General features: G+C 41.8%; 1 protein-coding gene across 1 annotated transcript in view; it reads right to left on the bottom strand.

Moving 5' to 3' along the window:
- GLG1 (golgi glycoprotein 1) overlaps window positions 1–25,533 on the bottom strand; it is a gene marked incomplete at its 5' end in the record, with an annotated part of 81,848 nt that overhangs the window by 15,070 nt on the left and 41,245 nt on the right. Inside the window, 8 exons of the mRNA XM_082005480.1 lie at window positions 1,358–1,511; window positions 3,419–3,520; window positions 4,185–4,306; window positions 10,593–10,807; window positions 12,670–12,853; window positions 15,111–15,182; window positions 15,825–16,028; window positions 22,686–22,901. Coding sequence (XP_081861606.1) covers window positions 1,358–1,511; window positions 3,419–3,520; window positions 4,185–4,306; window positions 10,593–10,807; window positions 12,670–12,853; window positions 15,111–15,182; window positions 15,825–16,028; window positions 22,686–22,901 — 1,269 coding nt within the window. The remainder of the gene's footprint in view (window positions 1–1,357; window positions 1,512–3,418; window positions 3,521–4,184; window positions 4,307–10,592; window positions 10,808–12,669; window positions 12,854–15,110; window positions 15,183–15,824; window positions 16,029–22,685; window positions 22,902–25,533) is intronic.

Raw genomic sequence — 25,533 nt, 5'->3', positions numbered from 1 at the left:
CTGTCCAGATCCCTCTGCAGAGCCCTCCTACCCTCCAGCAGATCAACTTGGTGTCATCTGCAAACTTACCGAGGGAGCACTCGATCCCCTCATCTAGATCATCTATAAAGATATTGAACAAGACCAGCCCCAGAACCGAGCCCTGGGGAACACCGCTTGTGACCGGCCACCAGCCAGATTTAACGCCGTTCACCACAACTCTCTGGGCTCGGCCATCCAGCCAGTTCCTCACCCAGCGAAGAGTAAACCTGTCTAAGCCACGAGCCACCAGTTTCTCCAGGAGAATGCTGTGGGAGACACTGCCAAAGGCTTTACTAAAGTCCAGGTAGACAACATCCACAGCCTTTCCTTCATCCACTAGGCGGGTCACCTGGTCATAGAAGGAGATCAGGTTGGTCAAGCAGGACCTGCCTTTCATGAACCAATGCTGGCTGGGCCTGATCCCTTGGTTGTCCTGCAGATGCCCTGTGAGCACTCTCAAGACCAACCGCTTCATGATCGTCCCCGGTACAGAGGTCAGGCTGACAGGCCTGTAGTTCCCGGGATCCTCCTTCCAGCCTTTCTTGTAGACGGGCATCACATTGGCAAGCCTCCAGTCTTCTGGGACCTCCCCTGTTAACCAGGACTGCTGATAAATGATGGAGAGTGGCTTGGAAAGCTCCTCTGCCAGCTCTCTCAGTACTCTTGGGTGGATCCCATCAGGCCCCATAGACTTGTGGGTGTCCAGGTGGTTTAGCATGTCCTTGACACTGCTTCCTCCTGGATTATGAGGAGTATATTGTGCTCTCCATCCCCATCTTCCAGCTCAGGGGGCTGAATACCCTGTGGATACCTGGACTGGCTATTAAAGACTGAGGCAAAGAAGGCATTAAGTACCTCAGCCTTGTCCTCGTCCTTAGAGACAATGTTCCCCGCCATATCCAGTAGGGGATGGAGATTCTCCTTGCCTCTCTTTTTTGTTGTTAATATATTTGTAAAAACATTTTTTATTATCCTTTGCGGCCAGACTGAGCTCTAGCTGGGCTTTTGCCTTTCTAATTTTGTCCCTTTTTGGAAAGACAAGGGGAAGGACTTGCAGTGTGTCTAGGCAGATACATGTAAGCTGTGGTCAGCACACAGTTCCCCCTGCAGGCAACTGTCACATCTTGATGTGGCTATTTTGCCTTACCAGAACAACAACATAGACCTTCAAGGCACACTTGAAGAGGAGTTGGGCATCCGAAGCACTGCAAGTACCACCTATGGTAAACGCTTTCAAGTAGCTTTTGCAAGTTCTTGCAGTTTTCGCACAGTGTGTCCATCTTCCAAACATACGTACAACCCTTCTATCACAAATCAGTTGCACTCCAGCACTCACCCTCCTTCCCTGCTCCTCTGTGCGGTACGCATGCCTGTACAAACAGGAGAAAACAGCCCCTGGAGGCATCAGCTCACTAGTCTCATTCCAGCCATGGGTATGGCAGAGACGGGAGGCATCTCCCTGACACTTGCGGTAAAGGACTGTATCCAATCTGCAAACAGAAAAGTTATCACTAGAACTTGATTCAAACCTTTCATGTTTTTTATATGCTGAAATGCTTTTGAGGCAGAAAAATCTACTTCCAAGTTTCATACACCACCACATCATTTAGCAGCAGTGTCTAACCAACTGAACCAACAGGTGGCAAAATGCCTGTCACTCAATTTGGAATCAACTCCCTCATGTTTCAAAAATACATTAAGATCTTAATTACAGATTAAATTTTCAACACTTCTTGAAGCACCATTCTCTTCTGCAGCATGCCAGCCAAATGCTGACACATGAGAAAAGAATCAGTCTCCTTGATGTCCTAAAGCAGCAGAAAGGCAGTTACATACCATGTTTTGTTTGTATAACACCTTACATGTACTTTGTACCGCTGCCATTTGAAATGCCAGTTTCATAAAAATCTGAGTTAGATTAATTATTGTCTGCTCTGGATTTGAGCTAACTGAAGACTCAGCACCCCTTGCTTTTGCATACAAGAAAACTGCAAGTGCAGATCTCTTAAGGTGACATCCAATTACATTACAGCTGAGATATTGACAACTTTCCAAAATGGAAACTTCAGATATCTACAACACTTTAGAAGGCAAACATCAAGCGGTATCAGTGGACACAATCACATAGATAATGACAAAAAGTAGTAAAACCATTTCTATTCTGTGCATCTGTGTGCATTGACTGTGCACAGTTAATACCACAGTTTTTATAAGCTAATTTTAAGGAAACAGTGGTTAAACAAGAAAGATGAGCTAATGTTGCCCAGCCTGCAATATGAATTAGAATTATCCCTACTCCTAGCAAAATGCAAATACTCAGTCTTACTTCTTCCAATCATTTAAGTTTGGCTCAAGCAATTAATTACCTGCTGGAAACATAGCACAGGCAGGAGAACCAGCAGTGAAGGGCAACAGGAAAAGGAAGAAGAAAACTAACAGTATTCTTGTCTACCTATGGAGACAGTTATTGAGATGACTCAATAAACAGCCACAAGGCCCTGAACTATCTGGTTCACGAAGTCCCATGTACTTTAAAAGCAGAAGGTTCACAGAGCATGTCCACTCTTAACTACTGACAATGCTGCCCATATACACAGCTAAGAGTCAGATTTTCTTAATGTTTGATTTGGATACCCTTTGCAGCAGTCAAAGCCTGTGACTTCTTGCCTTACACTCCCTGTGGTCACCGAGAACAATTATTCCATTTCATGAAGTAACCCCATTTGATGTACTCTATCTCCTCACCTCTCAATCTTCTGCAGAAGAGCCAAACACTTATTCTTTCCTCACAGGTCATGTTTATCAAATTTACACTCTCCTCATCTTAACCCACACAGACACAAAGGGCTCTGTATATATCTAAAACAAAGCACTGGCATCTTTGGATGAGAAAGTTGGAAAAGCAGTGCTCCAAAAGGGAATTACATCTGCTCTACAGACTGTAATCATGCCTGAAGAATTTGAAACAAGGCAGACATGGAAGCAAGGAACCTCTCACACAGTGTGTCTTTGTTATGTTTAGTAGCTTGGTTTTGTTCACTTCCATATTGTATTGCTCAGAGCAGATAAAACTGGCTGCCACCTGCACAGAAAGTGACCTTCAACTTCAATATGGCCAGAGAGACTTCTTTTAAAGATGCGTTGAATTTCAGAGTTCAAACTTGAGATGTTTTTTAGGGTTGCATCATTTCTATGCGAGTACCTGACTTAAGTAGGCACCACACTTACTTTTTCTAAGCAGCTTTTGCTTCTACTGTTCTAGAAAGGCATTAATGCCCTACAGACCTGGCATACTGGAAAGTCCTCTTTTGAACAAGCATAACCTATACCGTTTTACAAGGAACTGCTAATGCTTACATGCATCAAATGAAGATAAATCTTGTTTTACAGTACTCACTTCCAATCACGAGATATAAAATACTGGAGCTCCAGGAGCCTGTGCTCACAGTCCTCTACCATCTTCTCAGTATACAAGTGCTCCATGAGGCAAGACAGAATCCTGCAAACAGAGGAAAAAAGTTATGCAACAGGCTGTTATAGTCATGCTGAGCTTCCCTAAAACAGCTGGTGTTGACAAATCAGTCTTCCCAATGAACCACAGAGATGTTCAAACACAGTGAAGATCTTTCTCTTCCTTCAAAAATATTACATCTAAAACAACAGTACATACCACATTTGCATCCTCTTAAATTCCATTGTTTTAGTTCTCAGGAAGCCCCATATACGACAAAATCATAAGGAATATTTTATATAAAATCTGGCTCAGGAGACAATGTATCTCAGATCTGAAGAGAAAGGAGACTTTTGTCTCTGCAGTATATCTTTGCTTAACTGGCCTTTCAAGGCTTGTTACTTTTCTTTGTGATATTGCTACAGACTTATGTAGTAGGAGAAATTAGCACATCAAATGTTACAAGTTTAATCTATAAGCCTGAGACAGCTATGTCCTTCACCAGTGCTAAACCATCCCTGTTATAAAAATACTAGCCTGCTCATATGGCAAGACCGAAGACAGAGCTCAGTTCACAACTCCAACCCTGTATGAATTACTAGTTTGGAGTCTGTCATTTCTGGACGGGTTTTAGTATCTATACTGGCCAGCCACACAACCTTCATGGATGCTCAACAGAAACACAAATCAGTTCTAACTAAGAACCACCTACATTGGGTCTCCAGACCGTATGTGCTTGCAGGCAGTCTGTATCACTGATTCACAGGCCTCGTTCAATGCTCGGTCAATGCGGTAATCTGCACCGGGGTCAGTTTCTTGAATCAGTGTTTGAAGCTGCAAGAAATTGTGGGTAGGAAAACAAATTATTATTATTAATATGAGAGAACTTACAACTTCTCAGCATGGCAATTCTATGCCAATAACAACACTACTAGGTATGACCTCCACTCTGCAGTTGCTTATTTCAAGAGCTTGTGCTGCCAGCTCAATTACCAGACACGGGAGTCAAGTGCTGCTGAACCCTAATTATCCTTACGAAGCTTCCCAGGAACATCAGGGGAGACTGGTCACACACTGAAGGTCAACCGTGGTCCTGGACCACTTATATCCCGATTTACAAAATGGAACTGGTAAAATTTCAATATTGTATTCTTCATCCACCCTCATCCCATAAGGCTGATGATACCACACATGTAAATTTGTCACACTTCCATGAAGACTATCTACTGTTCTAAACTGAAACCCAAATCAATGTTTAAAGACCAGTTGTCTAACTACAAAGAAAGCTTAAAAAACATTTTTTAATTGCCTGGAGAAGACACAAAAGTTTCTCTGAAATACAGGATAAAAATCTCCCATTCTGCTGGCCCATGCAATATCATTTCCTCCAGTATACCCGCTCAAGCTTTTGGAAGCCAGAGTAACCACAATTTGGCCTACATTAAACATTTTTTAATACAAAAAAGATAAACCCAATATAATTATTAAACATTATTATGAAATTATATACAGTATTATACCATACACACATGTAACAAAAGCATGGCATTAGTTTTTATCTACTTAAGAGAAGCAATGGTATAAGATGAAAACAAAAAACTTTCCAAAGATTTAGAGAACAGGTGTGCGAGCTTGAAGCTGTGATATCCCTGCACTCCTTCTGTGACTTCTAAATACTTTCAACTGTCATAGGTAAACACAGTATGAACAGTTTCATCAAGTCCTTTCTTCTCGTGAAACAGTTACTCTGATTAAGGTTTCAGAAAAAACACTGTTTCTTATTAATAAGGAAACATAATTTAACATCCAGAGCACTGAGCTTCAAAATCAGATCCAGATGGGTCATCTTCACACAGCCCATGACATCTGAACATGAATTTGGGAGGCATCTGCTGGGCCAAGGGACAGAGCTCGGGTAAATCTCATCATCTCACTTACTCTAGAGTTTTGAGAAGGGTAGCCTTCTGGGTCATCGCTCAGCCCAAGACCCCCATGTCTCACTTCATTTCCCACCAAGCTGTGAATTCCCAAAGACTGACATAGGGCAGACTGGTATCACCATTCGACAAGGCATTTTCAGCTGACAAATTTGGAGCAAAAAAGTGAGCTTGCTTAGACGGCACACCAACATCAAATGGTCTACACCGTTAACATCTTGACACTTACTTAATGATTTTTGTTACTGGCCCGCAGCCCAGTAAAAGCACAGTTAAATCAAAAGCACAGTTACGATTTTATCCTCCACCTTTCAAAGTCTGAACCCAAACAGCATCCAGGAAACTTCCAGGGGCAAAGCCCTAACATCACAAAAAAAATGAGGAAAAAAAAAGAAAAGAAAAGCATCAGAGAACCGGAGAAAATGCAAGCTAGCACTATTTATCCAATAGGAAGCATGTAATCAAGAGGACAGACCACAGACTGCCTGGGAGGAACGCAGGATTTCAACTTGCTCTTGGCCAAAGGTAATTGTGCCCAGCCTCAGTTTCTAAGGGATACAGGCAGCTCGGAAGGGTGCTGCCTAGCAGGCACGAGCTGTTGAGTTAAAAATTCTTGGGATATTTTCACTTAAAAAAACCTAATAATAATAAAAGAAATATTTTATACAAGACTGACAGTGGTCAAACAGAAGCCAATACAGGATCCAGTTCATAACAGGGAACTACGCACTTCTCACTTCTCCAGGTTAAGTCCTTTACAAACTTCATAAAAGTCAATGCAAGCGGGAGAATATAGTCGTTCTGATGGTGTGTGTGCACAGGCGCATTCAGAGCCTGAACAGATGGGCAATACTCAGATGTTTACAATAAAAAGGGATCAAGTATGATTAGTAGAATTACTCCCCCAAGGACAACTGGGTGAATAAAACTGCAAACCTGACACTGCCTTACACACAGATTAAATAAACTGGCCAGAGTATTATATAGGCAGGACTCTTCCTCAGGGCTCAGTTTAAGCGGTATTTGTGTGGCTATCAAAGGGAAGAGGCCAAAGTGCACTGGGTACGCCAGCTTGGAAGCACCAGATTGCCTCCTAGTCTCTCTGCCCTGTTTTGGGCACAACTGTAAGATCCCCAGTCCTGATCCTCAACCACATGCAAGATGTGCAGCAGCTAGCCAGCTGCCCTGACTGCAGGGTCAAGGGAATAATTTGGCACTGGTGGTAAAAGGAAAGGTTTTATAGGATTTTCCTCCCTCTCACAACACACACTTGCAGCTGAAAAGCAGATTGATAAACTTTATAATCTTCTGAACTTTTACCCTGATGCAGAGCTAAATTAACAATTAATAACTATCAATTTATTAGCTGTATTAGAAATTGGAAGCTGAAATATCTGTCCTTTTAGCAAGGATTATAGTTTTAACCTGCTCAAGGGACTCAACAGAAAAAAACAAAGATGAGACCAGAGAAATATAAAAAGCCACATTTGAAAAACAGTTTCCCAGCAGCTCTAGTATAAAATACTGCTTCCACTAAGCAACACCACAGGTGCTAGACACCACCAGTACAGCTGTAGAGCTTTTATGGCTGATGCTCACAATTAAGGGACACATATACCTGCTGTCTGATGGCCTACAGCATCACAGACCCACCTCTCCCTACACTCAGAATCTCCATCTTTGAAGAACATAACATAACAATGGTATTTGCAGAAGACCATTTAATGTCTGGAACACATCCAAGCTGTATACACTTCCCCAAAGCAAAGTGCAGCTTGTTTCACATGGAAAGACATGCTCCGGAAGTAATATCTCCTTCTGATGATTTTTTTTTCCTTAATAAAATGCAAGCCCCTATAGAAGTACACCAATAGCATAAATAATAGGCGCTCTATCCTTTGCTTCAGAACAGGCAGAGCGCTCCAAGATGGCAAAGTCAAACCGCAAATAGCTCTTAAAAAGGGGCTAAAGAAGTCATTGTTCTTCTACCATTTACAGAACTTGGGCTTTTTGGCAAGTTCAGAGATCAAAATGGAGACAAAAAACCGCACATCTCTCGCCCATTTGGGTCTAAGCATGCCTCCTGCTCAACAGCACAGTTAATCGCAAGCACAGACTCAAATATGTGAGATCATTCTGGTTGAGGTGTCACAAGAAATGAAACCTTGCACCAAGAAGTCAGGGTTTCAGAAGATTTGAGAAGGCATTTTGTTGACAGTTTTAAGTACAAAGAATTACTCATGTTCCTCATGCAGGAAAGAGTATGAACAGATGTTCCTGCAGGAAAATAAAATCATGCAGGTTCTTCAGTTATGTTTTGTTGTTGCGGGATTTTTTGGTGTTGCTTTTGGCAGATGGGCAAACATCTTCTTTTCATAAGGCAAGCAAAATCAGAGCAAACCTTAACAGACAGGACAATAAGTAAAACCAGATCCAAATTAGATGTTTCCCATTCCAACTTTCTCAAGCAAACCATCTAGGCAAGTGTGTCTGGTTGTACAGCTTCTGCAATGAAGAATTTCAGGACCTGCTTTGAGCTAGCTAAGAAATCAAAGTGCTGTATTAGCATTACCTCATGATGCTACTAAAAGCATGGGGGCACAAGTTTTTGACTCCACAAAGAAAAAACTGAAGATGGGCCCAAAGCTCTGCAGCCAGCTCTGCTGTGACTACACCAAAGCAACCGTTTTTGCTCTGTTTCCACAGGTGATAAGGTAAAGATGCCACAGACCAGTAGTCCCACCATCAACAGCCACATCAAAGTTCAATCAGAGCATCAGCACTGTGTTCCTGCAAGAAGAATTGCCCAAGAACATCAGAAAACAAGGACCAACATCAGTCAGCTTTGGTCTAGCTGGACTTGGGCTGAAGCCATGTGGACCAAGCAGTAACCAGGAAGCAAGCAAGCAAGATGGCTGAAGCAGCCATTCTATCTGCAGATGAGGAGCCATTGGAGGTACAAAGTGATAGGAGCTCTCACCAACATTACATTATAGACAAAAAAAAACCCAAAGCAAAACAGTCCGTGCTCTTTAATGCAGTCTGCTTACTAGTTTTTGAAAGCCCCGACACAGGTCAACCTTTCCCCCATAAATGAATTTACCAAAGCAGCACTTCCGAGACCATGTCTCAAAGACTGAACTATACTGACACATGGCAATGAAGCAGCTGAAAAATCAGCCTCAGAAAAGCAGCAGTAGCTCAGCAGAAGCAACGTCAAAGGTGTTCTCTAGGTATCCAAGAGGAAATGAAGTAGCTCCATCTACTATCAAGGGATGGACCTCTAACTTGCCTTCTTCACAGCCTGTTGTATGGACCAATCTCATATGACAGGTGAGTCTGAGTCTCTTGCACAAGCTGCACAGTATCTGAAAGGGTTTCAGATAATATTCTCTTCCTTACAAAGAGAATTTACCTACCATAGAAGGTAAGAACAAGAAGCTCATTCTAACATAACGTATCAAAAGACAACAAAACCAGTGACAGCCAAGACAACCATTACCATTCACATAGAAAAATATCAACAATAAATTACTTGCTACCTCAGAAGTTGCAGGCAGCTATATAAGAGCACCGTGCCAGTCCTCAGAAACCCAGAGCACTGGAATGTTTATCCTATTCTTGCAATCACCTATTCTTCTTGTGCATATAAATATGGACAAACAAATCATATTTTATAAAATGATCACTTAATTTGCTCCTGCCATCTGGAGAACAGAACACGTCATTCAACTTGAAGGGGAGTCATGGTCAAGCCCTGCCGTTGCATCAACTTACTGTACAAAAATAAAGCAGAAGCTTCTAAGTATAAGAGAACTGGGAGAAAAAAAAACACCCTATAGATTTCTACAGACATTCCTTTTCCCCCCAAAGTCTAAAATCTCTTATCACTTTTGGGCATCCCCTGCCTTGACTTCTGACTTGTTCTGAACATACGCTTCATGATCTGGAAGTTACTTCCAAGGTGAACTGGTCTTCTGGAAATTTGCAAATAATCAAGTTCTAAGGCAGCAAGTTTAATTTCATATTTAAACAGAAACAAGTGTTAAGTGTTTCACACAAATGTCACAAAGCACAGGTCAGGCACTACAGCTCACAAATGACTCAAACTGTTCGTCTGCTGCACCAATACACCTGGTATTTATGCAGAAATATACTTCATCACAAAAGCATCCTATGCCTTACAAAAATCCAACAGATATTTATTTATCTTTAATAACATACACAAACTGGCAACATTTTCAGCTCAGGCTTTAAGCTACATTTACACTGAAAAAGGACTACAGTGGTTCTGTATATTGCAGGAGGCCAAGAACACACATCTTCGCAAATTCCTCCATCAGCACTAACACTCCCTACCCTTTTCCAGGCTCATCTCACACAGGCTGAAGGGTCTTTAAAAGCAAGTATTAAGTACAAAAATGTAGTATTACATTAAAAAACACCAATGAGTTCAAACAAATACTAACTGTTTAAAAAACTATTGAGAGTTTTTTAAACTATTGAGAGTAAAAAACTATTGAGAGAACTAATGAGTTCAAACAAAAACAAATTGTTTTCAACTTAAAGAGACTACAAACAGGATGCACCTGGGCAAGAATGGAGTTTTAAAAGGGCAAAAAGAATCATCCCATTTTAAAGAGGTATTGGGAGAAGAACAACATTTTCTTCACCAGCTGCAACTACAACAAAGTGCAGCACGATGTTGTACCTACCTGTCCCTGAAGTTCCATTTCCACCATTTAAGCTCAATGAAACAGCAAAAAAATTGAGAGGAAAGGTGCTTTGAGAAGATTTAGTGCATTTCCAAAGACAGGGCAGAGGGTGGAAAAAGGGAAGGAGAGGGAATATTTTAAAATTTATAAAAAAGCAAGTTTCCCCACATCTTGCACCCAGGAGAGAGTGCCATGACTTGAGAGCTACTGGAAATCCAGTACAAAATCCAGAGCAAAACAATCCAAAATGTATTTTTTGAGGAAAAAAGCATTACTGATGTGCTGCTAGATACCAAGTTACGCTTCATACCATGACAATTACACAACTGCCTCCAGCATTCACTAGTAGCTGGCAGAGCCAGATTGCCTTCATGGGAAATTTCCATCGCACAGCAAAACATTAACAGACAAATTGGTGCTTCTACCAACTGAGCAACCTCAAAGTGAAATGACAGAAAAGCATCTTACTGCCTGCTGACAATTCAGCCCGACGTTTCCCTTTTCGCCCCGTACTACTTTCATCAGGCAATGCAGGGTGCGACCCTTCCGATGCAGGCCTGAGCAGTGGTGTTCGATCTCCCCTCGGCAGCTCAGGATGATTTCTGGGCTCAGCGAGAAGTCTTCCATTAGCATGCGCCGGTAATCCAACATTTCACCCTGGCACTCGCTGCTCACTTGTCGACCTGAGCCGAGAGAATACAATGTGATTTAGTATTAATGCTTAGCAGAGCCCTTCTTGACCTATGCTACCATCATCTGGAAAAAACAGGACGATGTCCACACTCTGGACAACACCAGATCACAACAAATGTGCTAGAGTGGATGTGCTAGGGATTAAACGAGTTGTTATGGTAGCTCCCGTCATTTAACTGAACCTTTAAAATAGCTGGTCTATGGATTCAGACATGGTTTTGCAAAAAGGATTCCTGAAAGATTAAAAGAATCTTATTTTGGGTTTCACATTATAGAAGTTGCTTTTGAAGAACAGCAGAAAACACTCAGCAGATCTGCAGTTCTGTAGCACAGGTCAGGTCAGCTCTTCCCCATATGCTTAGGGGCTCCTTTTTCCACTGCAGAAATGAAAGTCACCTCTGGTAATTCAGCAGCTTGATATGTAATTGGGGGAGGAATTTGGACAGCATGTAAAACATTTTCTGAGAAAAAGGTTTTCTAAAGCAATAGCACATACTTACTCAGGAAGCCAAAATACAGAATGGAATAAGTTACCAAGAGTATATACAGAATGTCTAACAAACCACTGCAGCTGCACAGAAATCTAACTTTAATCAATGAGCTTTCCTACAGTCCCCATGTAGACAGTTTGTTGGGTTCTTTTTTTAATCAAAAGGAACAGGTCTTTTTTTTTTTGCTGTGCCCTTCCCCTAGCCCCCATCACAACCTGTTCATACGTGTCCAATGCCCCATGCAACAGAGGCCCTATACCCCAACAGGGGCTCCCAGGCATTATAACACAGACACGTGGAGGTGTGGGGAATAACTAGTGTTCCTCCTGGGCTACGCTTCATGCACGAGCCACACACTGCAGAACCTGTTCCACCGTGAAAGTGGAAGTTAATAACGGAACAGCAGTTTTCTGCATATAATCCAGCAAAGCACCTGCCCTACTGCAGGGAGAAGGAAAAGAAACCCACAACTTTTCCACAAACAGCACACATCATTTCCACGTCAATCAAAAGCAAGGAATTATTCGAACTCACAAATGCACAAATAGCTTATTGTGTTAGGCAGCCTTTCCCTCCCGTGCCAGGGCCGTTGCAGCATGCAGTCCTACTGCTGAATCAGAAATCACCCAGCTGCATGCCAAGGGAGAAAGCAAACAATTCTCCAGTGCAGCTCTAGAGGATGTAACGTGTTGTTTTACATGTTACAGCAATTTCCCAAAGAACCTTTAGAATGGTCCTGACATGTAGGGCTCTCTAATGCCTTTGGGACAGCCACTGGTGTTAGGATATCTCCAGCTTACACTAACTTAAATGAACACAAGAAATATTCTCATACTTACCTTCCTTCTATATAGGAAAAACTAGAGTTAGAGAAATTCAGGCATTTACCCAAGCTACTGAACTGCAAGGAAAGAACATTACTTACAAGAGGCAGAGGACTGAGTATCCCTGACTTTCCGTGAGTGATGATAAACAAGTTCTCTATTCTGTGTTTGAACCTAGTAGCATATTTAATGCTTACTACATAAAGGAGACAAAAAGGCTGCTTGAATTCACAGTGATTAGAATGATTTGCAATTACACAGCATCAGTCCAAGTGGGATTTGCTAATTTGCATTTTAAACTTCTTGCCTACACAATAGAAGTCAGCGCCAGAGGTTTACTCAGCTATTCTGATCTTCAAAACAACAGTGATGAAAGCGTTAGGATGAGGAAACTTGCCTCTGAACGAAAGTTTGGAATAGGTTACTTGGAGATGGAGACTGTAAATACATGTTGATGTATTTACAAAAAGATCCAAGAAGAACTTTTAAAATCAAGGTCCCAGCAAGTCACACATCTCTTGATTGAACTCCACTTACCTCTGTGCACAGCAGACTCTAAGCACATCAACAGGTAGGAAAGCCTGGCTTCCCGAGATCGGGGAAGGTTCTCCACATTACAGCGGTACTTCTTCAGATCACTTTTACAGGACTTTGCCAGCGAGTAACTCACTTTGTAGTCTTGGGCGATCAGCTTCTGGCGGGTTGTCAGCGCATCACGGCACTGCAGGAGACACCATTGGGATGGCTGAATGAGCTTCTGCGTGCTGGTGGCATAGAACTAGATCTGCTGCTGTTAAGCTTTCAAGTTGTGTTTCAAAAGATGACCGATGCTTTAGAATTAATGCATTTAAATTCCATTTGTCTCATAGAAACCGCACAGTTAACAATGCACACGGAGGTCAACAGATCAAGGGTTTTAAAGGCAGCAGCTCTCTGCAGAGCACTTCTGAAAACTGCACATTCATCCAGCTTTTTGTGAAGAGCTATGGCTGAGACCATGACTCATTCTCGGTAACTAGGATCAGTTGCTGACATTTATCCCAGCTGTGGTACACGCTCCGCCCCATGCCCTCAAGAAACAACTTTTTTCCAGTCGCATTTATGAAATAGTGTGTTATTTGAGTTTGCTCTGAAATGCACCAAACAGATGACAGCAGATAAAGCAGTCTAACCATGGGAATTTCTAGCCATTTTCCACAACTGGTGAGGCTCACAAGGATCCACTGTGGCCAAACCCAGCATCTGCAGGAACCTCCCTCTAAATTTCATCCAAAAAAGGGCCTGTAAGAACACCGCTGTGCTTTGCAGCTTTTGGTTTAAATTATAGGAAAACTAAATCCAAGGGTGGCAGATAATTCAGAATACCTCAGACAAATTTGTTCATTCTCAGCCTGTTTGAAAGGAAGGAAAACTGTGCACGTGTAGGGTGGGGAGAACAGGGAGCAATCTCAGCACAAGGAACAGAAGGCCTATAGTCCTCTCCCCTTACTTGCATCAGGTTTTTTACTTCTCTCCCTCCTTCCCATACCTACTCCAGGACCTGGAAAGCTCTACTCCAAGATATTCCCACCCTCTCCTTCATGTTCCCATCTCTGTGCCGTAACTGGAACCAGGCAGACGTAAAGCTCTGGACACAGGGAGATACAGGCTTGCAGACACCTCATCCCCCACAGCAGGGTAGGTCAGGTACAGCCAGGGAGGCCCATCCTGGTAAAGCAGTTTTGAATTACACAGAGCCAGCCAGACACTAGGCAGCTATGTTTGGCTGCACGTGTACGCAACAGCCAATGCCATCAGCAAGGAGGGACTTTATACTGGGTAACAGCTTCTACAAAACTGGGGACTTTGCAGATGGTACAATATTGGCAGCTACAAGAGCAAGAACTAGATTTTGTGTTCCTCCCGCTCTGCAAGCTGCACCCTCAGAGCATCCACCCCTCTCTCCCTACCAAGTCATCTGCTACAGCTTTGTCTAACCTCTCAACATCTTACATTCCATATCTTAGATAGCTGATCATGGAAAAGACCCTTCAAAAGCCACCACTGTCCCTGTACAACCAAAACCAGGTTAAGCAAAAACAGCAGTCCATTTCAGTAACATGCTTGTACAAAATGAAGCTTTGTTTTAAGTCCTCAGGGATCACTCTCTGTTTTGAATTTGTTAATTGGAACCAAGCTTTCAGATAGCTAATGCATTTAAAGAAAAGGAAATTAGTCTGGTCCCTCCAGGCCTCTGAATCTGGCTCCTTCAGCAGAGCTTCTCCAAGGAGGGCTGTACAGATATCCATCTTCATATCCTTTCACACAGTGGATATAATTCTGTATAATCCCAAACACTACGATGCTGCTCCTAAAATCACTGAAGGCACTGCTGCCTTCCCAGAACACCTACATCAATACAAACTCTTTTCAGGTTTGGCTTTCCAGAACAATTTTTTTGTTGTTGTTGAAAACAACATCTTCAGAAACACTCTAAGGAAAACGTCACTAACTGACCTGTGCATCTTTCCCACAGAATTTGCTGCTTCACAGTCAGACACTCATAGCCTTGAAAACAGAAGTGAAACACACACAGCTTCCTGTGCTGAGTTACCTGGGCATTTTGTTGCTAATCTGTACATTATGGCAGCATTTACCCAAGGCTTACCCCAGCATGGTGCGACTTCTACTTTAAACACTCAATCACAGTGCTACCACTCGAGCTCCACATCTACCTTCTCAAATTACCCACTCAAAAGCTTTGATTTATTTAAATCCTTAACTTTAAAGGCTGTAACTCGAGCACAATTAATTCGAGCCATCAGCACGTAGCTGGAAACATAAACGTATCAAAGTAAAAGCATCTGAAAGTAGTCAGTTATCCAACCGTGTAGATGACAGATTTTCCTCAGCACTAGAAAAGAACAATGGAGCCTGGACTGATGAATGATCTGATGATTTCTGCATTAAGGATTTGTCTCACTAAAATAGACACCTACCTTTTCACTCATTGATTCTTCAAACTTGTGATTAAAGAGGCACTTGTAGACTCTGCCTTCCCCAGCCTGAGTCTGAAACAGAACAGAAATACATTAAAGACAAGACTTGTAATGCTTAACAAGCAGGCTAAATTACATCTGAAGAGATTTATTTTTTTAAAGCAGAAATATATTAAAGGTAATATTTCTAACGACAGTGTGTATATATATGTATTCTATACTACAAAATCTTTTAAATTTTGTTGCATTAAAAAAATCTGGTCATGTTCATGACCCTTTCAGTGCCAAGCCGCTCAGCTGATACAAGCTAATTCAGACTGAGCAATGCAGCTTTCCAGCTCATCGCGCCAAGGATAAGGAGTCAGACCAGGCTAACCTTGTGCAACAGCTTACCGCTGTAGAAAAGAGCGGTTACTTACCTTTGCTGCCTCTTCCCCATTCGAGTCATTCCACTCCCTTTCACGCCAGCTCTGACACCCATTAAACCATTTATGCCAATTCAGTTCATTAACACACTGGAAGTAATGCTTGTTTGTTGGGCAAGTGAATTTAATACCAGATTTATTGCAAAATGAAAGCCACAAGGTGTCTGTTTTCAGTATTACATGATCTCGCTCAGGCTCCACTGTACCATTCCATTCCTTCTTCCAGTGTGGTTTTGGGGTTGTTTTTAATGGATTACTGTAGAAGAGAAGGCAAGAGAAAGCTACTCACATTTTCACAAAATCGTTCTCTATCATCTCGGCACGCAAAGTAGAGATGCCGGTCCAAGTGGAAGTCATCTGAAGAGAGTTCAGCTACACGAAGGATTGCTTTCTTACATTGATCAGAAACCTGAATTCGAGGATCGGTCTCCTCCGCCTCTTTTACCAGGCCTTTTTCCAGGCATGCCACCACCTCTCCTTGTGAGTGGGCATCCTACACGAGAAGAGCAAGACAACATCTGTAATCAAGCGCTTACATAATCAACTAGCCTGTGATTCTGGATAAGCACCATATAAATTAAGTAACAAACTGTCTACATATAGACTTCCAAAAGTTCACCTTAAACTGCATTTACATTCAGAGGAGGCAACAGTTAATATCTGTACTACTCACACACTCTACACATCACCATCCTGCTGATGGTCACCATGAAATCACCCCCTCCAATGCTCTGGGTCTGTTCTACTGTGACTTAATGAGATTATCACTACTTCGTCACACTGCTCAGAGCAGTCTACCAAAACAGCCAAAATTATCTGTAATCCGACATAGCGCGCTCTGCACCACGGCAACAGCAAGCAACAGCATCACATTAAGAACATACCTGGGGGAGAGAAAAATCATAGTTCCTCCATACTGAGACAAGCCTTCAGTTTGGGTGGTGATAATTAGTGATGCTAAAAAGGCCACAAAGGAGCTTTGACCAATCTAGGCTTCTCAATTCTTCTTAATTCTTCCATTAAGAGATTAAAAAAACCTTCAAAGAATTCAAGAGTAGACGAAATCTGGGACAAAGCAGTTCTGGCCCAATACTGTATGCCACGTCTACTGTCCTGCAAGCCTGAAGACAACTTTGGACTACCACCAGTGACTGCCAAACACAGACAGCCTGTGCTTTATATGAAAGCCCAGAAGATGCAGGGTAAAACTGACCAAAGCTCCATTTAGTTTCCTACATCCTTTTTACACGTTTAGAAAGGGAACCTTACCACCTATCTATCTCTGTAGGAGGTCTCATTCCTCTAACAAACAAGAACTCTTCTGGAACCGATCTCTCAAGGCTTCTGCAAGTTTTTCCTGTGAAGACCACCTTAATTTATGCTGCTCTGCTGTGAGAGGATACTGCTGCTAAACTTATATCAGACTACCTGGAGTATACACCAAGGCATGAAGATTTGCATACATCCAAATCACTCAACCTGGCATTTGCAGTAACCACTTTGGAACTATCCCTTCAGCTCGCTCTGTCAAGTAGGTTCATCCACTGCCATTGCAGCAGCATGAGTAAGACAGCAGTTCCCATAAAACATGACCATGACTATTCAAAGCCATGCAACTCTTCCAAATCTTTTTTTTCTGACACGTCTCTTCAGGCAGGCAGCCTTTCATTCCCGTTTTAACTCTGCTACACTTGGAGCACAAGAAGGATTGGCTAATTAAAGTTGTAAATACAACCCAGAAGTATCATCAGTTTAAAAGGACTAAAAGTAGTTTTCCCCTTTAAAAAAAAAAAAACAAAAGCACCCCAAAACCACAGACCCCAAAACTCCATATTTTGGTTCGCTCTTTTCTTTGAGTGGGAACTAGTCAACTCCACATGCTGGCCAGATATCAGCATCTTTGAAGAAATAATGATATTTCAATGGTCCCTTTAGGGCTGAACCCAAAAAGGATCTGAGGAATACTAGTTAGTAGTACACTCGCCACATTACTTAAAATTGTCATTTATCTATAATCATGCCAAACACAAACACTAGTCTGCAAATCCTTGTGGTCATAGGCAGTAATTACAACTGAGGAGCTGGCAAGCGTAAATGATTGAAAACAAGCATTTTAAGCAGTTTTTGCTCCAGCCTAGGTGAGGCTGCAGCTGGGAGGCAAGGCAGGCCAAGACTATTCTCACTCACCTGCAGCCTCCCCTCAAGCCAGCAAGGAAGGCACAAGACAAGCTTGTCCCGCGAGGAAAAATCAGGTTTCCTGGTTTCTTGCAGCATAGGTCTAGATTCCTGGTCAGAGTCATGTTGCATAAAGCTGATAGTCTGGTGAAAGCATATTTCCATATGCCAGATGCTAAATGTTTACTATTGCATTTCAGGGACACAACATGAGATAACTAATTTATTGCATTACTTTGCAAACACAATTTTTACATTTGGGTAGATCATCTTGCAGTGCTGTCTACTTTGCTGCCCTGTATTAGACCAATTTTAAAACATACCAGATTTAACAGAAATAGAAACACACAAGTCAACACAGCTGGCTCATAAAAGATGCAGTCCTGCCCTTTCCTTCTACCTCCAAGCATTTACATGCTTTCTTGTGGTGCCATTAGTGTTCCTGTGCCCACTTGAGGCTGTCTAGGAGATTTACTGACCTAATCTGGAGTTCATTTTCAGGCAGTTCAGCTCCTTGAGTGCTAGTGCTGACTAGTTAAGCCAGCTTAAGGAGGTCCTAACTTTTAATTTCTTCAAAAAGTGCATGAAGGCAGCCACACTACTGGCCAAACGGAATATAGATGGGGCTTTATAAATGCGGATTAGAGAAGTATCACTTCAAGCTTTTAATTATAGGCTAACACCTACTGTATTTAAGATTGTACAATCTCTTATTGGAGACTGGAGGGGAAAACAACCATGTGTACAGCTGCACTCATCCATCTTTTTCTAAAGCAGGTGGCAATCAAAAGTTTGACAGGCTTGACCTAAGGATGGCAGGACACCTTTGACAGACATCTGCAGCACCTGCACCACTTTGTGGCTCTACACCATGCAGAGCTGCCTGCTCCCACCTGCACTCCGTGTGCCACCCATCCTGCGGGGCCAGCTCAGCTTCAGAGGCACCAAAGCTGAGGGCTGGCATCTCACGGTGTGCGCTCTCCCAGTCCTGCTCCAGCACCAGCTGCCTGATGTACACAAAAGTATAAATGCCTGCTACGCCTCTGCTGCGAAATGAATCCCAAAGCTCTTCCTCTATCCAGCATCCTGTTGTTGGAAAACCTCCACCTTTAGAGTTGAAGGCCTCTAAGTTCACGCCACAAGTCAGGACTCCCCAAAATTGCTGCAGGGGCTGACAAGAGTCTGGGCCTTATTTCTCCAGTGCAACACACTGAAATAGAAGAGATTAGATCAAAAAGCCACACACGTTTCTTGGAATTGTTGCCTCACCACCACTATCAATCTCGAATGAGAATTTTAACTGAAAGTTGCAGAGATCTGTTAGACGTACTAGATAATTATCTAGTCTGGAGTGCCTTGAAACTCTGCGTGCTTTTATGAAAGAATACATTTAGATTCACAAAGGATTCAAGCAGCTTTTCAATACTGTCCTACAGGACTTTGAGCCACCAAGAAATCGAACTAAGTTCTAAATGTGCCCAAGCAAACCCGCTTTAGCACAATGCTTTGGGACATTTTAATTCCTATGACCAAAATTCACACTCCAGGCACCTGGCCTTAGGCCAAGACAGAATTTGTTTTTACTATTCATTCTATGCCTGAGAGATTTGCTCCACAGAATAGTTTAGACTTTGCAATTCTTATTTTTTGTCAGAAGCTCCCCTGGAGAAGACTTTGTTCTGTCTGAAACCTGAGGTGCCTCGAGTGTGTGACTGTTCTAGCTGCAGACTTGCAGAGAGAAGCTAGAAAAGCGACCAGAAAAGAGTCAAGAGTAGAAAGGAGCAGCAGGCAGGAGGAGAAAACGTAACCTCTCTCATCAGCACAGCACCCTGCACTGAACGGCTGTGCTGACTTGCTGGAGCCAGAGCAGCCAGGGTATGGAAAAACCCCCAGCAGACCTATCGCAAGTTCCAGCTCAGCACTCTACCTGGCTAACCCGGGCACCAGGGCTGTAGGAATGACTCCTAGATTACCTAATTCCCCGTACTTCAACTGATAGTACACTGCTATAATACTACACTAAGTAAACAAAGACTGAGCTGAACATTATCATCACTTCCCATTTAGACTCATTTCCCCTCTGTGTCCAGAACTTCTATGAAACTAGGGAAAGAGTAAGAGCAACTGCACTCAAAGCACTTAGGGGTGAAACAAAGCAAGAAAACACTGGTTTCCTAATGTGTCTTTTTTTAGGAATTTGAAAAATACTATTATCTGATAAAGCACTACGACAGGTGTGCAACTGACACTTAAATAGCCTTCATTATGGCAAATAATCAACTTCAGTTTGGACATCACGGCTAACTCCAGCACCCGGGCAACTATACACCCCCCGCTAGTTTGATACAATCCTGGACATTACCAGGATCGGGAAAGCAGCTCATTCCGATAGCCAGCCCAAGAAGAAAAGGTCCATTGCAATTACCAATTCCAATTTCCAATTAGACCCCTATTGCATGAGGACAAAGCAAGCTTTAATGCCAGGAGATCAAATTCACTATGAAGCACAATAGTCAGTGGGAAAGGTGACCAAAACTACTATTAAATATTTCTCCGTTAACTGGAAGGAAAAAAACACAAGCCACCCTGCAACACAGGTGTATCACAAAACTTAGCCCTTTCAAATGACACATCTACAGCCTTTCTGCTATATGCAGCAAAACGAAGTCTACAGTCAGATTGAGACCTCTATGCTGAACTTTATAGCTCTTACAGAGCAGGAAACCAACAAGAAACATGGAAAAGAAAGAACAAAAACCACCACATCAGAAGCAACAAACCCAGCAGGAACAGAATTCAGTTGCAAAGCAGAAAGTTAGGAAGTGGAACATGAGCTGAAATAAAAAAGGAAGTATAGAAAAAGTAAATGGTTAGCTAGCAGAGGGGCTTCAAGAAGCAATGTAATTCCAGAATACCTACTGAAGTGCCTTTTACAGTTAAAAATAAGCCAGTCTATCCCAGTTACTATGATTAAGCTATCATAACTGCAATCTACTAGCTGCCTGATGTGGATGGAGTTAGTAGTCTACCCATGCTTATTCCCACAAGAGATATGAATCTCTTCCCCCATATCTTCCTCCTCAGGTGTCCAGGTCCTATTTATTAAACTCAGTTACATTCAGTCACACAAAAGGGTAATGACTGTTTCTCTACAGGCAACTCTCAGAAGCTACAGCGTGGCAATAAAACCTGAACCAGCATCTGATGGGGGTAAATTAGATGAGATTTCTCCAAATCAGAAAAGAGATAGAACAGAACACAACAAAAGAAATGCTTGCATAGCCATTTATAGCTGTTTCCATAGCAGTACAAAATACTTTAATTGCTCTAAGTGCCAAGGATGACAGCATAACAAAAGAAATCATCCGACAGGCTGCAACGCTCTCACAAACCAAAGCAAAATATTCTAGTTTGGGTACCAAGAAAGTGAGGAATATGCATAAACTACACTAACCCCCATAAAAGGTTGGGCAGTGACTGCCTTTGCTATGCCACAGACATTTGGTGACCCAAAGTTTGCGTTCATTTCCCTCTCCCTTGCGACCTTAGCCCCCCTTGGCCATCCTCACCCTTCACTCATCTTAACTTCTGTGACCAGTACAGTGGGTTATGCAGTTGTGCACACAAGCCTGCCAGCAGTGGTTTCACTTCTACCACAGATTTGTCTTAGGCTCATGAAATACACACTACGATAAGTATATAAATTTTAATTTATTTTAATTTAATCAGGCCACAGGTAATATGCAGACATGACTCCCATTATTACACTTGTGATTCTATACTTATTGTTCGAAACAATTTCTTATTTCATGAGGTCCTTCATCCCAGGATTAGAAGAAAGCCCTTGCTTTATGGAGAAAGTTACTCAGCTGCTACCAGTCTGAACCTGTAGTGTCTGCAAGTTCCTCCCACTTCTATAGTTGCTTTTGTGCTTGAAAGCAAGTCCTTATTTTTCTGCTTTCTGTTGTTCAGGTAAGTCTTCTGGAATACACTAGCACTTCCATTTAACACACTCTGAACCTGAAGCTGCTTAGAGAAGCTAACATCTCAAACAAGTAGGAACTTTTTTTAACCCAAAAAGTGTGTATTTTTTGTTAAATCTTTTTACCGCTTCATTAATAGCTGATTTAAGAGACTAATTCTTAAAAATTTAAGAGCTATAATTTGAAAAGCACTATAAAAAAATGATATTTTAACTATCCCTAAATATAAAAACTTACTGTAAATGAAGCCACTCATTCCTACAGCACTACATAGTTGCTGCCTGCATTAGCTATGCTGAAGTACATGGGGAAAAGACAGTGCCTTGAAAATAGTCCCACACGCAGTCACCACAAACTTCTTTGCATCAACCTCCACGTAAGTCTTGTATGGCAAAAGAATGCTGATTTACTTAGTAAAAATACTACAGTATTAGTTAAGTCTGTACGAGTAAAATATGACACCAGGTACTACCTGCCCTTCAACTGCTTTCAGGTGGGCAGGGGAAAGGGGAAGTGAACAAATAAAAGCTCTTGATCCAGTCTATCAACTACAGCCTGAGAAAGCAGAAAGGGTTATAGCACTGGCCACATCACCGTGATAACCCTCCTGCATCTGACCCGACAAGACTGTGAAATAAGCCTTAGCAATAAGTCTGCTTAAATCTATTGTTTGGATTCACTGTATCAAGCCAAGCCTGACAGAGCGTGATCAAAAAGACAACTACCTACCAGATCACCCGCGATGCTGTAAGGGAAGGAAAGACAAATGAAAGTTGTCTCTGAACAGCAGTCCCTCATAGAGGAACAAATGCATATTTATTAAAAAGGAACTATACAGAATCAGGACATCACCTTTTCCAGGCAAGTTAGATATGCCATGTATTTTCTCAGTTGCAAGTAAGAAAACAGTACTGTTGCGGAGTCTCCACGTAAGTTTCCTTAAGAGAATGACTTTTACAAGCCTATTGGCGATCTACATGTTCTCTGGATACCTTTTCTCCAGGTCGAATGCTGCCACATTTCAGGAGATTGATGTCAGCCTTGCAGTCATCCATGAAGCCACAGATCAACCGATAATCACTGAAGATAATGGCTGTCATTTTAGTGATGTACTGATGGCACTGGTATTCAGTGATGTTGCCTCTGTGATCCACCAAACATGACACCAAGAAGCCTTTACCAACTGGTTCATCTGCACACTCCTTGATCTGTTCAAAAAAAACCAAAAACAAACAACAGTGGCTGCAGCTACTGAATTTAACCCTTTTTTAAAAAAAAATCCTCAAAGAAATTTGCAACTGTAGCTTCAAAACCTGCTGGCAAAGAAGCCCTCTAGGCTTTAGTTTGATTTTTAGTAAGTCAGAATACTCAAAAATACTTCAGAAATGAAAAATACCTCATGTGTACCAGCACCTGAAGAAAGCAAATGCAGTGACCTTGAGGATTATAAACCCTCTTGCTCAATAATCATCTTCCATAATAATCACATGGAAGGCCTGCAATCAAATGGATTTGTAGGAAAAATGCTAGTTTGACAAACTTTTATTTAGAAAACTGAGCACATTACAGCATCACCAAATCATACTTGGACCCCCATTAGCCACCTGACCTCATACAATATAACATTTTGGCTAGAAGTGAGACCGATTCAAAAGTCAACATAGTATTTATTGACCTGTTTATAATTTGCTGGAAGCTGAAAATTACTAAAAGTAAAATCCTCAAAGTAATTTTCTATCAGGCTCTTATAGGAACTGATGGTTGATACTAAACCATTTTACGCAGTGGTCAAAAAAAAATCACGGCTAACAAAAGCTGAAAGCTGTGTAGGGACTGGAAAAAGCAGTGTACACTAACAGACAGGTCCCCAATATATATCACAGCCTGCACTGCTCAGGGAAGCAGACAGTAAGGCCAAAAACATCACCTTTGGAAGTGAAAGATGCAGGCAGTTTTGACAGTGTCTTTCCAAAGGACGTGGAAAACATGGTTGCTTATCAGTTAAGGACACTCCCCAAGGAATACTGCAATAGGAACAGTGCAATGCCTTGCTCCAAGGACTACTGAGATTACAGAGACTCTTTTTAACCCTGGGAAGCCCGTGTTGAAATACTTGCCCAGTTCTGGTGTTCCCTATTCAGGAGCATGCTGAAAACTGCAGCCAAAATGACCAGAAAGCATGTTTGACAGCCAGACACTGAAGTTCAGTGGTGACAGTTTTTCCAAGCAACAGATACATGGGTTGACTTGGTTACATCAAAGATTTGTTCCTGTACAAATACTGAAGGGGCTCATCAATCTAAAGGGAGATCCATGGCAATCAATAATCCAGGCAGGTTCAGATATCAAGCAAGGGCAGCACTATGGGAACAGGCAGGGAGCCATTTTAGCAGTTCCCAAATACCAGCTTGGAATCTTTGTACTGGAAAATTTTTAAAAAAATGGAGAGCCATCTCCGGAAAGACATATTCTAATTCAAACAGCAATTAAGTCGGGGCATCCTGTGACAGATTCATACAGGTCAGACTAGATGAAGAAAACCTCCCTCTGCCCCAGCTTGAGGCCATTACTTTCTATATAACAAATAAAACATGCAACATTTTAAACACCATTATTTGAAGGCAGATGTAGGCTGGTAGAACATTTTGTAATTAATCTATACAACCATTAGAAAAAACACGAGTTACTAAGGTCAACGTAATTGTTACAGATAAGGCATAAAATACATTTTGAAGTGAAAACACCTATGATTTGTTGCAGGGTGAAAAGGAGAGAGTCAAGAAAGCTTTCTCCAAGAAAGCCGCATCTTTGGTTTGGCCCTACTTCAGCTCAAGTACCATAAGCCAAACCAGCATGCAACAGCAACATGCTGTTTTTGGAAGAGCCTGGCTTTGGAAACAGCCCCAGAGCTCCATGGCCTGCGCCACTGAACTACATAAAAGACCAAGCGATCACGTTGTTGCCTGGCCACTTCTGAAGCAACTGCCATTATCTGGTAGCCAACTATAATTCTGGACTAAAACTATTCCCAGAACTTTTAAAAATCACAACAGTTGAAAAAAAAAAAGTTGAAATTTAAATCTGTATTTAGCTGATAAAATTAAAGGTCTACTTTTCTAAACATACCCAGCTGGTGCAGCCACCAATTCCCAAATAACTTTTACTAGAAATTACTCTTCTAGATGTATTTTGTTCTTAATATACAGCAATACTTAAAATCAGAGCTCAGTCACCCAGCAAGAAATCACCTGTTAGTGGGAATTAAAGAAAAATATTAATAGACTAATACTATATATTAGCAGTATATGCCCACTATATATCTTAGGTTCAAAGAGTGTTGTAGAAGTACCTTTAAAGAATTAGTGGAATGGTTTAGTGCACCTGCCTCTATTAAATATCAGAGGATCAAACACATGAGATTCTTATACAGCTTTTTTCCTTTAACTAAAAGCTGCTCACCAATTGCAAACTATCAGCGGTTCACGTCATCATGCACCACAATTATAAGAGGGACACTGGTGGTTAATATACAGCTAAAACTCTGTATAGTCTTCCCACTGTTTTTCAAAATCATATCCCGCATTTAGAGGGAATCATTTACAACAATGCCAGACTGTCACCACATAAAAGTGGTAATTAAACAGACTGTTAAAAGAGTATTTTCAAGAATGTCTTGATTGTAAAAATTCTGCAGCAGCTAAATGACATAAACCAGAAAAATATAATCTTTCCTACGATTGCAAAAGAGTGGGATTCAATAGATTTGGCAGTGTTTGCTCCTGAGAGCTACTAAACTCCAAACACAACATAACTCTTCAATGCAAGCTGTTTTCCTTCTGA

Source organism: Phaethon aethereus, assembly GCF_964289735.1.
Source record: "Phaethon aethereus genome assembly, chromosome: 13".
Lineage (NCBI taxonomy): Eukaryota > Metazoa > Chordata > Aves > Phaethontiformes > Phaethontidae > Phaethon > Phaethon aethereus.
Note: the sequence above shows the minus strand (reverse complement) of the source record. Positions and strands in the feature narration are given on the sequence as shown.